The sequence below is a fragment of the Coloeus monedula genome (assembly GCF_965178545.1).
Source record: "Coloeus monedula genome assembly, chromosome: 1".
NCBI classification, from domain to species: Eukaryota; Metazoa; Chordata; class Aves; order Passeriformes; family Corvidae; genus Coloeus; species Coloeus monedula.
The window spans coordinates 19551743-19568410 of record NC_138781.1 but is presented as its reverse complement, the minus strand read 5'-3'; the positions used below and the strand labels follow the sequence as shown (position 1 = coordinate 19568410).

Here is a 16668-nt window from a genome sequence, read left to right as displayed (position 1 = left end):
TTATTTTGCCATAGTTTAAATGTTTTGATATTTAGGTTACTTCAGATCAAGCATGATTTTTTTTTTTTAAATAAGTAATACCAACAGTCTCTATTATGTGAAACCAGTGATATGGGTGTTCTTTTTCATTTGTGTTTAGAACAACTCATTATTTTGGTTTTTTGTTGGTAAGTGTGCCTTTCTTCCTCACTTTTTTTTCTTCACAAGATCTTCTGTGGAAAAATCCTACATAGTAGTCATGTGACATTTATCATCTGTCCTAAATATAAAATATTAAGGAAGATACTTTTTTGTTGGAATTCCAATTGAAATCAAGTGAAGAGGCTCAGAAAATATTATTATCTGTAAACTCTTATGGATGGACATCACTTTTAATCTTCCATCTTCAGAAATCCTAACTGCTCCAATGGTTGTGATTAAATACCCATCTAACTTTTGGCCTTCAAAGTAAGTCTTGGAACATAAAATAGGATTATAAACTTTTCTTTCGCTCCTGGATATTTGAGAAAAAGAACATGAATTGAATTCCCTATAATAGAAGTCTGACATAACTAACTTCTTAAAGCAGAAAATCTATATATCCATAAAATGTTAAAAAAATATATATGTAAATCAAAGTTTGAGATTTTCTGAACAGCATCCCACAAGATACTTTAGGTACTGCCACTTAAAAGTCTTCCTTCTTATAAGCAGGTGAGAAGCAAATAATTGTATTTTATTTATGTAATTATTTGCTTGTTTATTTTAATGTATTTAAGATTAGAGTTAATATTTTGGCTTTCTATTCTGTCAAATCAATTTAGAGTTTATTAAAAAGCCGGGAGAAGTGGGTGGCAGGGGCATGTGTATGCTTGAGGCCTGAGCCAAAATTTGTTCTCTGAACCATTTCAAATAGCTTTTACTCTCAAATGGAAATTATTCCCTGTCCTTCAAGTCAATTAATTTAACCTTTCATCAGGTCAGCCCAAGCAAAGAGCTGAGTTTTCTGTATTCATTTGGCTCAGTTAAGCTCAGGAGAAGGGCATGCAAGAATCAGGCAGTGTAGCAGAGAAATCTCTCTGGTGGTGATACGTAGATGTGTTTCTAAACTGGTGGAACTCTGAGTCATTTTAGAACATTTCTAAGACCTTGTGCCCAAGCAATAGTGAAAAGACTCTCAGTCAGGCACAAGAAGTATGATCCTGATCATGTGAACAATTATGAATAAATTAATTGCTAATACAGCCTCTAAATACTGCTAATGTGTTCTATAACATAAGCAAGTCTAAAGGGTTATATTGTAAGCAGGTTCACCTAGAAACAGACAAGTTTGCAGTCTCTGGCCTTGAAGCATGCACATTTAAAAGGCAGCAAAGCACTTATGTAGCTTCTTTAGAATTTTATCTCTGTATTCGACTGGATCTTAGTGTTTTTACTCTCCTGTTCAAAAGTGAAGCCCTGGCAGGGCAGGGATCCACCTGGAAGATGCCTACAACCTCATGAGACCAGTTGGCCCAGTCTCCAGCAGCATTTTATACATTTTCAAGCTGCTGTGCACCAAAGTCAATCACAATCATCACAGCTTTCCCACCTCTGGAATCATTTATTGTGCAAGCTTCCAGACAGTTCCTCCCACAATAACCACCTGGTGTCCTTATCTTAGGGCAAATCACATTGTCCATTAGAGACACAAGGGGGAAGGGGGCAGGATGCCCACAAAGACTCAACTATAGACCCAGTTATCTCTCATCACTGTCACAGACCTTAGAAATAACCACGGGATGTGTTCAGTTAATAATGGAAATAGGGCAATGGCAGTTGAAGAGGTGGAGAGAGATTACCTGAAGAGCTAAAAATTGAGTTAAAGGTAGCACGTTAATGATGATGATGGCAGAGGTGTAAATACTTATAAAATATTATTTTGTCCCGGTATTGTCCCTTACTGTGTAAGAGCTGAGGGAATAAAGTAGATACTGTTTTTCCTTTCCATTTTCTTCTGGGGTGAGCCTGACTACAAGATTTTTCACAACTAATTTTCAGGGAAGGGAGAGAGGGCAAGAGGGAAGGGAGGATGGGAGGAAGGAAGGAAGCCACAGTGTATGCTGTCAGCTGGCTATGCTAAAAGCATGCTCATTCATCAAGATTTCCTCTTGTGCCATTCATCAATATACAGTTCTGGCACAGGGCTGCTCTCTGGAATTTATAGTAAATAACTGCTAAGCCTTCCCTTAGTCTATTCAGATGTAATGACTTATGAGAAAAGGTGTGTCTGTTTGGGACTAAGTCATAGTAGACATTGGTCACAATTGCAAACAGAACAGCAGAATTCTGTATCTTTAAACTTCTTTTTTATCCTGATGCACTAAGGAAACAAGTTAGTGCAACTACTGTTCTATTTGTCAGACCATGATTCTTTCCACCTAAATCCGTATTTAGCTGGTCTGTCAAATTTGACAAATCTTGACGAGAGAGAGATGTCCAAGATGTGATATCCCTAGAACAGTTTTTAAAAAAATAGGTACTGAAGAATGACCTGAAAACCTAATTTTTAGTCCTCTGCTGTCTTTAAGTCAAAGTGGAAGCATGAGCCTCAATAGTTACCTATCCCTTTTGCCCTGCATGTATTTGCCAACACAAATCTCATGACACAGTGCTGTCTTGTCCAGCAGCATGTGCTCATGTGAGAGAGTGGAGATCTGAAAGAAACAGGCTAAAGGTGGAAGAAATCATGAAGACATGAGAAATGTAATTTTACTGAGTGCACGAAGGGATGGGAGCACATAGAAAACTAGGCATCATTAAATCCAGTGTTAGCAAAATATATTTTTATTAAATTTCCTAATAATCACAATATACAATCTAATACTTAGAGATATTAAAGTCTTACATAAAGACATAATTTAGAGAATAATGAAAATGAACGTTTTTATCACTTGTGCTGTATATTAAAAAAAAAAAATATTTTAAAAAGTAAGTTCCAAACATCGGCTCATAGACAAAGTCCATCAAGCAAGATATTTTCCTCTGGTTTCTACCTTTTCAGACAAGCAGAGGCAGGCTCAGACTCCTGTTGCTTCATAGCAGCTGCATGTCTCCTCTTGTACTTGTGCATGGGAAAACACCTGCAGACACAGCTGCTACCTTAGCCAATCATTTTTACTGGATGTTTTACCATATTGTAACACCCAAAAGATGGAAATCCCTAAAGGAAACTTTAGTTCTGTGGCTGGCAAGGTCACAATATATTATTATCTACCTTGAGGTCAAATTCAGGCCAAGAAAAGAATTGGCTTTCTTTTCCTAATAATATTGTTATTTTTTGATCCCATAAGATGTACTTGCAAAATGCTCTATCTTAAAAGTGGATGTGCCCAGACTAAACACAAAAAAGGCTTTTAAAAAGTCAGCTTTTACTGGAATCTGAATTAGAATACTATTTAAATTGAGAAACCTCAGTGTGACTAGGAACAATAGAGTAGAAACAAGAGCATTTACTCAGAGCTGTCCCCTTGACTACTTGTCCTCACAGATGTGTTCTCACTTCCCTGTTTGTTGTGGTTAACTCAGACATTTTCTGAGTAACTGCAAGCTTTGCTCCTTCTCCTTCTGTTCTAAAGAAACATCCCCTGGGCTCTAAGGGCCTGTCTCTTTCCTCTCCCTACAGTTGTTCCTCAGCCTTTTTGGGTGAACCACAGGCCAGCAACTTTCCAGTGTTTCCCTGTCCTGCCCAGACTGATTTCATCTGCCATCTCTGCTCTTCACCCCCTCTCTCCTCTGGCTGGTCAGTAGTTTCCCAGAAAAGAACAGCCTCCTTGCTCCATCAAGAGGTTCAAGCTATCACACTAAATAAATGAATTTAACATAAAGCCGAAACTTAATATGCATATTTACCTTTGGAAACAAACAGGCTGAGATTTGAAGAATTTCAGTATGAAAATCAAGCACTGACTGTCCTGGATAAAATGGCAAGAATGGACAACAAATTAGACTTACATTATCCTATCACTGTTTCACAGCTCTCTACATGAACTTGGTGCCCACAACATATCTTCTGGGCTTCAGTAGGCTAGGTCCAGATGTGGTTCTGATGGTGAGTTGTGGTTAATATCACAATATAACCAAAAAATTATACCATACAAGTTTTGGATAGAGAAAAATGGTACCATAGACTACTGAACTCTAACACTTATACTATTTCCCAAGACAAGAAAAAGGACAGAGAAAAACAGGCAGGAAACTTTTAGATGAAAAAACTGGAAACTGTAAAGAGGAAGGTCATAAATTACCTCACAAAAAGAAGGATAAACTTTGGGTTATTCTTGTTTTTACATTAACAGTGTCAAAAAAAGTGCTGTGAAAAAAACCTGCTAGTAAAAAAAAAACTAGCAAAAGAAATTGAAAACATCAATATCTAACCTCACTCAAAAGATTGTAAATTATCTTATGCAAATAAGTTCAGTCTCCTTTTGCACATTAGAGAGTTGATTACCTCAGGTCATATTTGAGAACATATATGTAATAATATAATATATTACAAACTTATTTACTCTAAAAGAAAAAAGGAACTGATGTACATCAATGCAATACATTTCTTATTATAATTATTTGAAGATATTTATGAAATTTTATTATCTTGTCTCGGTTTTCAGCTATTTGGTGTAGAAGAATAAAGGCAGGGCATTGTACCAGCTTTGTAACAGACTGTTTCAAGAGCAGTAAAAAAAAAAAATCATCTGCTAGGAACTCTGCAGAAAAAAATACACATTTTTTATTCCAAATAAATGAAAAATTGCAATGTCCTTAGATGACGAGAAGTGGGTTAATGAAATCACTTTTTCAGCTATATAAAAGCTGACTTCAGCTTATATAAACCTCTCAGTCCTGTGGCTTTACGAAATGTAAATCTGCCCTTATTGATACGGAATGTTTGTCATGGCTCCCTGCCACCTTGTCCCAAGTGCTGCCATAAAATCATCAGCAGAAAAACAGAACATAGCAAGGATTCTTTGATCTTACAGGTTTTTGGATACTGCCTCTGTCTGTTAGGGCTGTTGACCAGCAATGCAGGCTAACTAGGCTTTTGTTCTGCCTGGCAGTACATGCTAAAGGAGCATAAAGGCTGCTCTGAATTGTTCTATGTGCAGTGATTCATTGCACAGTAGTGTTAACATCAGGGGAATAGTTCTCATTTCTTCATCTGTACTGCATATTCTGTGGCTGTAACCAAGAGAAGACTTTACTGAATGGGTGCTGGAATGCTGTTAGAAATTTTTCTATCATTAGCTATAGCTTACCATATGTTATTAAAAATATGTGACATGTGAAAGATCACAGGAAAGATTTTGCTTCATCGAAGTGCCAAGTATAACAGTTGAAATTAGCTCTTCTATCAAACTAACTCAAATAAACCACACTTAGACCTATTATTCTCCTCAATAAAAGTTTCAAGAATGCACTTGGAGTTCAAATTTCTCTTCATATCAATAAATAGAGTAGTATTAAGTGCTGACACTTGAAGGTTTAAATATTAAGAACAGAAGTGATGATTTAGCTATTCATAATAACAATTGGGGGTTTTTCTGTTGAATTCTTTCCTTTTTTTAATTTGGTATTGTGAATCTGCAGTATGCCATGATTATAATCATGTTGCAATGCTAAACACTAAATACCAGATTTCGGAGGGAGGTCCGTGGCAAGTTTGTGATCTTCCAATTAAATATGGGCTTGAACAGGCATACCTGAGGGTTTGAATTGTAATTGCATGGGAATCCTCAGTTCCATCTTCTCTTAAATTCTCGAGTCTTCACTCTGTAACCATAACAACACTAAGAGAATGTGGAGCTGGAAGAAATGTTGTGATGAAATTATTTTTATTGCATCTAAAGTGTCTTAGGTTCTCATAAATTGTTTAAAGGTCATTCCTCTGAAGATTCCATAAATTTAACTCAATAACAAGAAACTAGAGAGAGAATTCCCCAAGCATCTGTGAAATTCATCTCTAATACCTGCAAATTAGGAAGAGACAACATCCCTACATTATTTTCTATGAGCCATACTGGCATGTGTAGAACTCATTGCAGAACTTAAGTCTTTTCTGGGTGATGTGCAATTCAGAGTGTAAACCACTGTCTCTCTGGTACATGGATGGCAAGCAAAAGAGAAGTTTCATGTCTTTTTTGTTTGGTTTGGGGTTTTTGTTCATGTAGGCATATGTTTAAAATCCAAGGAAAATGTTTAAAGAATGTGTTTGTGTTGATGTAATCTTAGCCTGTACTTGTGCACCTCCCTTGTACAACAGTGAGAAGCAGCATAAGATGTTATTGTACAGTGCTGTCCCCTGTGCAAGCAGATAAATTTCTGACTGTCTCACAATGACAAAATGATTTATAATCTCCAATATATACAACAATCCACCTGCCAGGAGCAATGTCTGGTGTTGGCAGGCTCTGGTTAAAGCCGACCATTTCAGCTGATAAAATGAATAACCCAATGCTGAAAAGGGGCAGTAGAAAAAGAAAGAAATTTTTTTTAAAATTTTTTTTATTATTTGTGACAAGTTTGTAGTTTAATATAGTCAAAACACTTCCATGATGTAAGCTTTCAAAATAACTATTTAATTTCACCTGGACATTGTAGATTCATTCATATGAAAGCTATTCACAGGGTAAACTGCAGTGAAAAGCAGATACATGAACTGACTGAAATAAATACCTCTTATTTCTTACTTAGCTATAGTGCAGATGACAAAGTATTATTGTTTTATTGTATTATTGTATTTATTGTATTATTGTAATAATATTGTATTATTAGTATTATTGATTAAAAGCAATAAGACCAAATATTAAAAACAAAACAAACAGAACTCTCCACCAAAAAACAAACAACACCCCAAAAAAACCTCAAAAGAAACAAACAAGAAAAAAATTACCAAACAAAACCAAAACCAGTAATAACAACAACAAGCAAACAAACTAAATGAAAAAAAAAAGAAAAAACCCATAATCTAGCAAAAACAAAGCAATAAAACAATGGTTTCTGTGATAAAACACAGGCACTGTAAACATATTCAGATCTTTTATCAGGTTTTTTACTAACACAGAACTCTATCTGTTCTATCACAGTGTTGTAATTCAAGCAAAAAGCTTTTTCTTCGGTGAAATGAGCAGGTCTCTTCTATAATTTAATGCATTATTTCCTAATTTTGCTTAAATGTGAAATCAGTGCTGATTTTGAAAGCAAAATAATTTTGCTACCAGCTGTCAATACAGCTGCACAGCCAGACTTTCTGTCAGGTCATTCCTTAATCTCTATTCAGCCCTCTAAAAGTTGCAGCTAAGGTCTATATTTGAGACACAGATATGTAAAACATGTTTTCCAGAAGTTTTGTTTCTCTATCTCTTTCTCTCCTTGCCCTCTTTCTCTCTATATTCTTCCTTTACTTGGAGTGCTCTTCGAGAGCAAATCAAACATCAGCTCCAAATGCACATTCCACAAAGAGCAAAAGGGAAGGAGGGACAGAAGAGAAGCATAAGAGGGTCAAAGAAAGAAAGGCATGTAATTTTGGACAAAAAGAAAAAAAGGAAGAAGAAAGAACTGGGAAACAAGATGGATGGGCAGGCTGGCATGAAGGACTGCTTCTTTTCTGTCAGCTGATTTAAGATAAGGTGTATCTCTTCAGTGAAATTTTTCACTTTGCTTCAATAGTTTAGGTGCTGCTGTAGGCATACAGATTTCTTGAGTAGGTTCATATGGCAAACAGTAATGTGTAATACTTCAATCTCCAAGGCTCCTTAGAGCCAGAGAAGGAGGAGATTGGTCACGTTTCTCACTAGAGAAATGCTCTACGTGCTAAGCACATCACTTGCAGTACCTGCACCAAACTTCCCTCAGCTGACAAGGTGTCAGCCCAGTGCTCACAGTATCCCATATTTTGATTCTAGTTCACAAAATGACTAATTTTCACTGCTTTATCCAAGCTTAAAATGATAAGAATATTTTATGGACAAAGCCATTTATTCTGAGGGTCGCTTTTTGCAAGCACAGCCCCAGAAGCAGTGGGCAGAAACTCAGGACTCAGTTGTAATTTGGGCTGTTATCTCCAGTCATCAGTGATCTGTGTCCATACTGCATTGTTTCAAGTTGTTTCTTTCTCTGTTGTGTGGATGTCTCATGTCAGCATCAGTTAGAATTAAATCATATATTTGCTGGTAGTTTGACCTTTAAGTAAAGTAGGGTTGAAATACTGGTTTTGTCCTAGGGAAAATTTTATTTTAAAAAAATCACTTTTTTTTCTTCTTAAAGAAATCTTAACACTTTTAATTTGTTTATTATCTAGCTAAGTGAATAGTCATTTCATTGCTGAATTTAGCAGCAAATTCTTTCTTCAGTGCCAGGAGTGGCTTCACAATGTGTCCCACTGGAGCTTTTAACTCAGTGATATAGTAGTGAAAAATCTGTTATCAGAAAACTATTATTTAGGAAGGTGGGGAAAGGTAGCATAAAAAAGAGTGTAATTGTTTAAATGGTGGATTTCAGGTCTGACCATCTGCTGTAGATACATACTTCTGCTTCATTGCTGTAGCTGAATAAATCTGTGCCATAAAACTCAGTGCATGTCACATACCAACCTTCAATAAATTCTGCTGGGGCCTATTTCATCAAAGTGTAAATGCACAAATGCAAATGACACAGTAAATACTTTCCATATAGGTCTGCATTTCCTTATGATAGGATTAAATACCCTGGAAAATCTCTGTCATGTGCAAGACTATCAGACACTGGTCTGAAACAGAAAGAATTTTAGAGAAGCCACTGTTTTTCAGATCAGTGTAATTCTCATCAGAATAACTTCAAAATTTTATTTTGTTCTGAGGTGTTCAGGTTAGGAGGCAAAAAGAAATCAGGCAGGTCAGGCAAGTTTCAGGTACTGACAGAATTTCTTTAAAATTTAAATTCAAATTCTCCATGAAATATAAGCTTTTTCATGTATCAACTAATTTCAGAGAAGAAATATTTGCTCTGAAATTTTCCAACTTCTCTGTTTAAAATGACAGACATTAGAGAAAGCATTTACCCTTCCCCAATGGAGAAACAGTTTGCCTGCACCTAACAGGAAGTCATTCACAAGCTGTCCATGATACAAAACTCACCTTCATGCTCTTATTCTAAGACCAGAAGTTCCTTGTTTTCTGTTTCAACATTTAACAGCAAACATTAAGGTGTTTTTCCTCTTGCCTAGCTGTGAAAATTTAAATGTATCTATCCAATCTGAATTATTCGTTGTGACACTGTTACAGACAATGGTAAAGGACCCAGTGAGTATTGGTCTTATTTCAGGTAGTCTGAGTTTGTCCAAACTGTCTCTAGATACCTCCTTTCCCGGGTAGTTAATGTTAAAAGAACTAAGTCCTGCTCTAAACCTTTAAACTGGTTACCATAGTTTCATTGTGTTTCTTTATAAAAAGCAATTAGATACACTGACCTAGTCCTTCCTTATAACAACTCTCCTATTCAACTCAGGCTGTAATTAGAACCTCTCATTGTGGCTATAAGAGCCATGAGTAATCATTGTGTCATACTAGGGACCTGGGAGTAGCTCCCAGCACACACTAGGGAAAAGATACATGTAAAAGATTATGATGCCAATATATGAATTTTCCTCCAAATTGCCATCAGTTATCACATTGAGTTGTGCAATCTCTAAAGAGTTTCGTTATCTGATTTAAGGAGCTCTCTGTAGTACATATCATTAAGTTCTTGGCTTCTAAGACCTGCTGTGGCAAGGACTCCCTCAGGTCAGTTAAGAATTGTGTAACAAATAGGTTCCTTATTATTAGTTTAAGATGTATTTCCTTTCAGTTTGATTGAATGTTCCAGAAGATAGACAGCAACACACAATTTTTCTTCCATTTACCATATATCATTTTGTTTACTTTCAGCATATCTGCTCCCACTCATCTTCTGTATAAATTAAATCTGATCTTTTCAGTCTCTGCCATATGACTTTAATCACTGTAATCTCTAAAGTCTTCTATCTTACTCATTATGCATACTGCATGCTTTTATGATACGAAGGGAGCCATTACTTTCCTTGAATAATCTATGAGGATGCATAGATCTTTTCTCAGAGTACTTATAGCTCATTTAGAATCTGTTTATACCTCATATTGCTCTCCTTCATGTTGATTCATTTGTATTTGCCAGTTATGAATTCTAACAGTTTTCAGAATAGAAGCCATATCTAGGTCCTCAAATCCAGGCCTTTGTTATCACACACAGTCACATCATATAATTCTATTCAGAAGTTTAGTTAGCTTTCTTTTATGACCAGTTATGGGGAGTTCTTGCTCCTCTCTACCTTGCAGTGCTACTGGGAGTTTACAGCATCTGAGGATCTTTGGAGTATGTGTGCAAAAGGATAACTACTTTGCTGAAGTAGAGTTTACTTCTTCCTTCATAATGGAATGAAGAGTTGCTGTTTTCATCAAGAGTCTAGTGAAGCTTATTTTGCATAGTACTGATTGCAAAGGCTAGTGAGCAGAGAAACTTCTACACTGATATAGCAGAGAGATGTAAAGTCTCTGTTTTCTATGAGGAACCGGAGTTGTGGTTTTGGTGGTTTTTTTTCCCTTGTATCCTCCTACACCACTCCTGGAGCAGCCTTCACTGCAATACAGCAGCTGTACAGCATGTAGGCATACATGGCACAGCTCCCAAACAATGTCAGCACTCATGTGTAATGTTGCCCTTGTAATGTATTATAAACAGCAAATACATAGCAATGGCAAATCTGAGTTCACACAGAAGGTACAGGCTCACTGCATTGTAGCAGATTCATAAAAACAGTCTCTAAAGGATATTGCAAAGTGCACAGTCATGTTCAGAGGAATTTATAACTACAATCACCCATGTATTACTGCCTCAATCTACATACTGTTAATACCATGTACACTAAATATTTGGCTGAATAACTTTTGGTCACTCTGAATGTACACAAGACATAACAGATTAGGTTTTCTGTATAACAGATTTTTCAGATGAAAATAGGAAAAAGAGGTGTGCTTGGATATTCTGAAATGAAGCAGTGTATCAAGGAGACATGTTCTTGTGGATTAAACCTGTCCTGTCTGAACATGGAAAACAACAGAAACCTTGTCTGGTTTTTATTTTTCATTCCAAGTGAGATGAGCCACAACCTCAGGCACTAGATGCAGCAACACAGGCAATGCTAAGTTCTTTCCTCTGCATTACCAATATGTATATGGGGAATAGTGAGCTGGAAATACTGGAAGCAAATTTGAAGGGTTAACATTCTCCCTTCCAGGGTGACTTTTCCATAAGAACTTGCTAATAGCAGAAGACATTTTGTCAGGCAGGATAGATTAGGATGTGCACTGGGATGGAAGTATTCAAGTGCTGTTTCATCTGTCTTTCTCTGTTGCTCCTCCTGTTTCAACTATGAGGAGTTTCCTGTCTAAATGGATTGCAATGGCTGTATGTGTATTTCAGATAAGCTTAACACTTGTGTAAAATGTGGTGCTGCTAATTAGTGAAGATGTCATTAGTCCAAGGGAATTAATTGTACATAAATAATGTGGAATTTCAGCTTCATGGCTCAAGAGATAAGTTCAGAGTATTTTCAGAATTGTCTGTCTTAAAAATAAAATAGCAGAAGATTATTAAGGAAGCTCTTCAAAACCCCCATTATCTTGCTAATGAAGATTTGACACATAGACATGGTTGATCTGTACTCCGTAAGGTCCTCACACCACAACAGCATTGGCGGCTCTCATCTAGAGAGAAAAGTAATTTTGACTTTGAAGAAGCAACTTATCAGCCTCCCAGAAGCACAGTCCATGCACAGCAGTGGATGTAGTTAAGAGTGTTCTCCTTCATTATCTGGACTTCAAGTGAGTCATCTCTTGGGCGCATGCAAAGGCTTCTCTGACCTACCTGGAGCTGTTAGAGTAATTAAAGTTCACGTCAGGATTGATTTTCTCAAGGATTGCACAGTACAAAAGTGAAGTTTGACTTGCTTTCCTATAAAGATGCCTGGTATTATTACTGTTATTCACAGATACAGTTTTGCAGTAAGTCAAAGGACCAGGTCTGAGGGTTGAGACTATTTTATTGTGAATGCAAAAGCACAGAAATATGTATTCTGTGCCCTCAGTACAAACACCTAAGCAAACCTCATCCATCTCCTCAAAACCACTGTAAACTAATAGCATGATTGCCCTTACCACCTTTTTTTCCCAATATTTTTATTTTATTCCTCAATGAAAAGAGGGACTCTTCCAGTGTTGTATCAACTGCCTCATACTTCATGCATTGGACAGAGTGTGAAGCCTACAGGAAAAGTCAGTAGATGACAAGAACATCATTTCAATACCCAGCTTACACAGCTGCAAAAGACTGTACAGGCAGAAGGCTCTGGGGAGTCAGACTAACAGAAGGGGGTACATGTACCTCATTTCTTAATAGGTTCTGTGTTTTGTCATGTAAGTTTTGCATGGCTTCTAAAATAGTTTGATTGGCTGGTTATTGCCTGCAATAATTTCTGGATTTTGTTAAATATAAAATCATATATAGTGGTATAGCATTTTCAAACCTGTAAAAGATTCTCAATCTTCTGGATTTCTTACCAAAACCTCCAACTATTCTATAGCAGACCATACCTAAAATATTTGTTTGTTTTGAAAGTATCCCTCAGCCTTCTAGTAGAGTGAAATAACTGGAGTAGTTCGATAAAAAATATTTATATTTTATTTGCCTTCATATTGTAGAACTGTTATCTTCTCTAATCTAAGTTATTGGCAGATATTGGTACCAGAAATCTCATTTTATTCTCTCAAGTTAGAGAGTGATTTCTCCACCACAGCTATCACTGTAATCAGCTAGAGTTTCTACAGGTGATAGATATAAAAGGAAAAAAATCTTGCAAGACATCTATAAAACAAGATTGTTTTGAATATTTAAGACAAACTTCCCTGTATTCTGGGCACAGAAATGCTTGGCTTCATTAAAAGCCAGAGGCAATGTTTGTATCATCTGAGAGCCAAGGACATTAATGAGCAATTTTCCCGTGTTTTTCTTGGACCCTCACTGAAAGTTGCAGGCTTCTAAACTAGCTGTAACTATTACTTTTTCTTGTCTTTTTTCTTTTTTTTTTTTTTGAGAAGATGGAATTTTGTTAGTAACAAAAAAAAAGAAATCTTATAAAGAGTTGAGTGACTCTCCAAATTATAACTCAGATTTTTTGGGCAGTCTTATATCTTACCTCAGTGGCAGGGATGATTGCTAAGATCCCCTGTCAAAGTTAAAAAATAACAGATAAATTAATGTGTGAAGATACATGTGGGAGCAATTAACCAACTGATACACTCACTCTTCAATTTTTTTTGTTGTTTAGCACTCCTTTTCTATCCTGGTCTTTAAGGTTAGCTATGTTGTCTTTAGTATCTTTGTCTTTTTTTTGCCTTGACTCCTCCCTCTCCCTATAAAATAGTTCCCATGCTTCATGCTTTACAATATTTTTCCCATCTATTTGTTTTTGAATTTGTCCTTATAGCTTACCAAGAGATATTATCCAGAGATAATATCTGGATATAACTTATCCAGAGATACTATCTTTGCTCCACCTTAATCCATTTTTACCCCTCTTTTTTTTCCAAGCAATGTCAGTGACCCTTATGGTAACAACCTAGATGGACACAGTGGAAAATCATTTCACTAGCCAAAATTGCACACTGATAGTCTGACATCAGATTCCTAAGTGGTGTGTGTCATGTAGCATTCAGAGATTTGAAGAGGAATGAATGGCCAACCCAAGAGTGTTTGTAGCTGATTATAAAACCTGTGTGTATAGGAAGACAAGCTAAAAGATGCTTAACTTTTTTACCCACGATTCAAACATAGCATGAATACTTGGAAATATTCCATTAATAAATGGAAATGCAGCATATGAATATATATTTAGATATTTCTGTGTAGTAGAGCTTTCCTGTACTCCTACCAGGACACACATCTGCTTCATGAGAGCTCCCTCTTTGCAGCTCTGAGGTGAGTTATGCCCTGGTGCCTCCAAACCAGCAAATGGCACCTCTCATTGCCACTCTGAGTAGTGCTTGTGCACAGCTGCAAATCTATTTTCTTATTCATTCTTTTACAGTCAGGTAAGTTTTGCAGTGACAAGAAAGAGGCCAATTTTGGTTAAAAGCATATCTAATTCAACAGAAAATCTGGCAAACAGGGAGAAAGGAAATTATACAATTGAAAGCAATCAGAAAATTCTTTTGATGGGTGATTACCATCAGATTGCAATGTTTCTACATGGATCCACAGAGCCTGGTATGAGCCCAGCTGCAATTTGACATTTTTATGTCATCAGTCTGCATAAAAGAGCAGCTTATGAATTACATGATTTTTTGTAGTATGCTGAAGAAGGAGGATTGAAGATACCAGGAAGATATCAGGTATTTTCAGTCACTGAATACGATGGGTGTCCAGATCAGCCAGAGCTGTCAGCTGAAATTATACGTTTTTTTTTTTTAAAGTTAACATGTCAGAATATGCTACTGGCTCCAGTTTCTAAAGCTAGGATTCATTACTATATCAATTACTAACCTTGAACAAGATAACCCTTTAACCACAGAAAACCCATCTGTGGGGTAAATGGGTTAAGTAAAATCTCTCTCTGCCCACTGCATTTGAGTAGGGCTGGTACTTCCCTTATGCCATTGTCTCTGGCCACAGTTTTTCAATCAGACACTGAACTGCAACAAATCGTGCATCAGTCTCTTTTGGTCTTTAGTGAAGTCACCCTCCTGTCATGTCTGAAACTGGGATATCGATCTGGTTTCTGACATGCCCTGATCCTTCAAGGATTCTAATTGTCACTGCAGCTGCAGATTCTTGCTGCTCCTATCATGCCACCCTCCCTCTCCCTACATCCACCACTCTTAAGTCGTTTTCTGGAAAATGAAGCACTCTTCTCCTGAAATGCCTGGTTAACTCAGTGTGCAGCTGCTACGGTAAGGCACGTAGCCAATACCTTGTGCTAAACCATGGCAAATAGCAGGAAGTCCTCTCTCACATGTTCAAGTTAAATAACATAAATTTAAAGACTTAATTGTGTATATGTGAAGTTTCACACTACATATTTAAGGAGAGGAAACCACAATTTCAAAATTACATTTTAAAAATTGGTGACTATGGAAAAAAATTGTGGTGTTGCAGTTAGAAAGCATCTCAATATACATTCCAGCGCACATTAATAGTTTGTGAAACTGTAAAGACAGAAATCATAAGTGAAATGAATTTTCCATGCATTTGACATTAGTAGGACTGAAACTGGACTACTACCATCACTTCTTTCTGATGGCCCCTTCTAAAAAAAGTTTAAAATTTAGGAAGCTCATACATCACCAGCCATACATATAATTGGAAAGCTGGTAGAAGTCATTCCATCAGTACACTCAAGGTGGAGTTCCATCATCATGTGGGGTGCCTGAAATTCAGATGTCGGTATGTGGCCATCCCCCTAATAACCCTTTACACTGCAGCCAGTTTGAGATTCCCCAAACCACATGTGTCTCAGCAAAGGCAGCTGACCCTCACCTGGGTGTCCAGGGTCCCTTCCTTCTGGTGGAGAGAGAAGGCCACAGTAAAAGCAAGTAGACAAAGGCTTAATCGAGGCAAATTGAAGTGACAACTGATATAGACCTTTCTGATTAATGTGATTAACCATTAAGCAACAAGTGTAAATCAAAAGAGCAAAGCTTGTGTCAGATATTTTGTATTTTGGTCACTTCAAATCAAGACTGGATTTTACCAAACAGAAACTTAGGAATAATTTTACATGGCTCCAGTCAAGTGTAGCTTTGGCTTTGACGAGGCATTTTTTGGAGAGGTATCATTTTTACAAAAAAATGGAAAAACAAGAGAGGCAAATTAGGTGATGAGAGAAAAACATCTTTCTCATATCTAATTCTGTGTCTTTCTCTACATTAGGGTCCCAGTTCCTCAACTCGGAAATGTATTTAGCCCTCACATGGGTGATACAGGGAAATTAGTCAAATTTCTTTTGCTGTGAGAGAACAATACGATGGCAATATGGACAAGAAAGCCAATTCTAGTCTTTGAACTGAGTTTTATTTTATTTTCTTCTCTTCTGTTTGTTTTGTGTATTTCTCACTTACATTCCATTATATTAACTTTGATGCTGCTCTTTGTGATTCCCGGATAAGCTTTAGTCTCTGGCAAAAGTGCTCAAAACATTGGCATTTCCTCTGTGCTCATCACTGTTTCTGATCCTTTCTTCTCTCCCTTTTTCAAAAATTCCTGTTTTATTCACAGATGTGGAAAAGGATGGAAAGGAAACCGTTGCCACATAAGTGCTACGCCTCTTCAGTCTCCAACTTCAAGTCTGCTACAAAATGGTAGGTGTGTAAAAAGAAATATCTTTCAATTCATTCTTTGAGTCTTTCGTTTTACTTATTTCTGTCTTTGATTGCTCTTATTTTGCAGATATTTGGATTGGATTGGGTATCGGTTTCTTACTGATTAAAATTACAGCTGCTGCCTTATATTTTCTTTTGAAGACAAAAGTGCCAGAAAAGTAAGTGAAACTTTTATTTTGCATATAGCAGACACAAATATGGCACAAAGCAATGGCCAACTGCCCAGTCT

The 16668-nt window shown here is 36.7% G+C and overlaps 1 protein-coding gene across 1 annotated transcript in view; it reads left to right on the top strand.

The window, feature by feature from the left end:
• Positions 1-16668, top strand: part of MALRD1 (MAM and LDL receptor class A domain containing 1) — a gene marked incomplete at both ends in the record, with an annotated part of 232350 nt that overhangs the window by 204846 nt on the left and 10836 nt on the right. Inside the window, 2 exons of the mRNA XM_082296361.1 lie at positions 16336-16418; positions 16507-16597. Coding sequence (XP_082152487.1) covers positions 16336-16418; positions 16507-16597 — 174 coding nt within the window. The remainder of the gene's footprint in view (positions 1-16335; positions 16419-16506; positions 16598-16668) is intronic.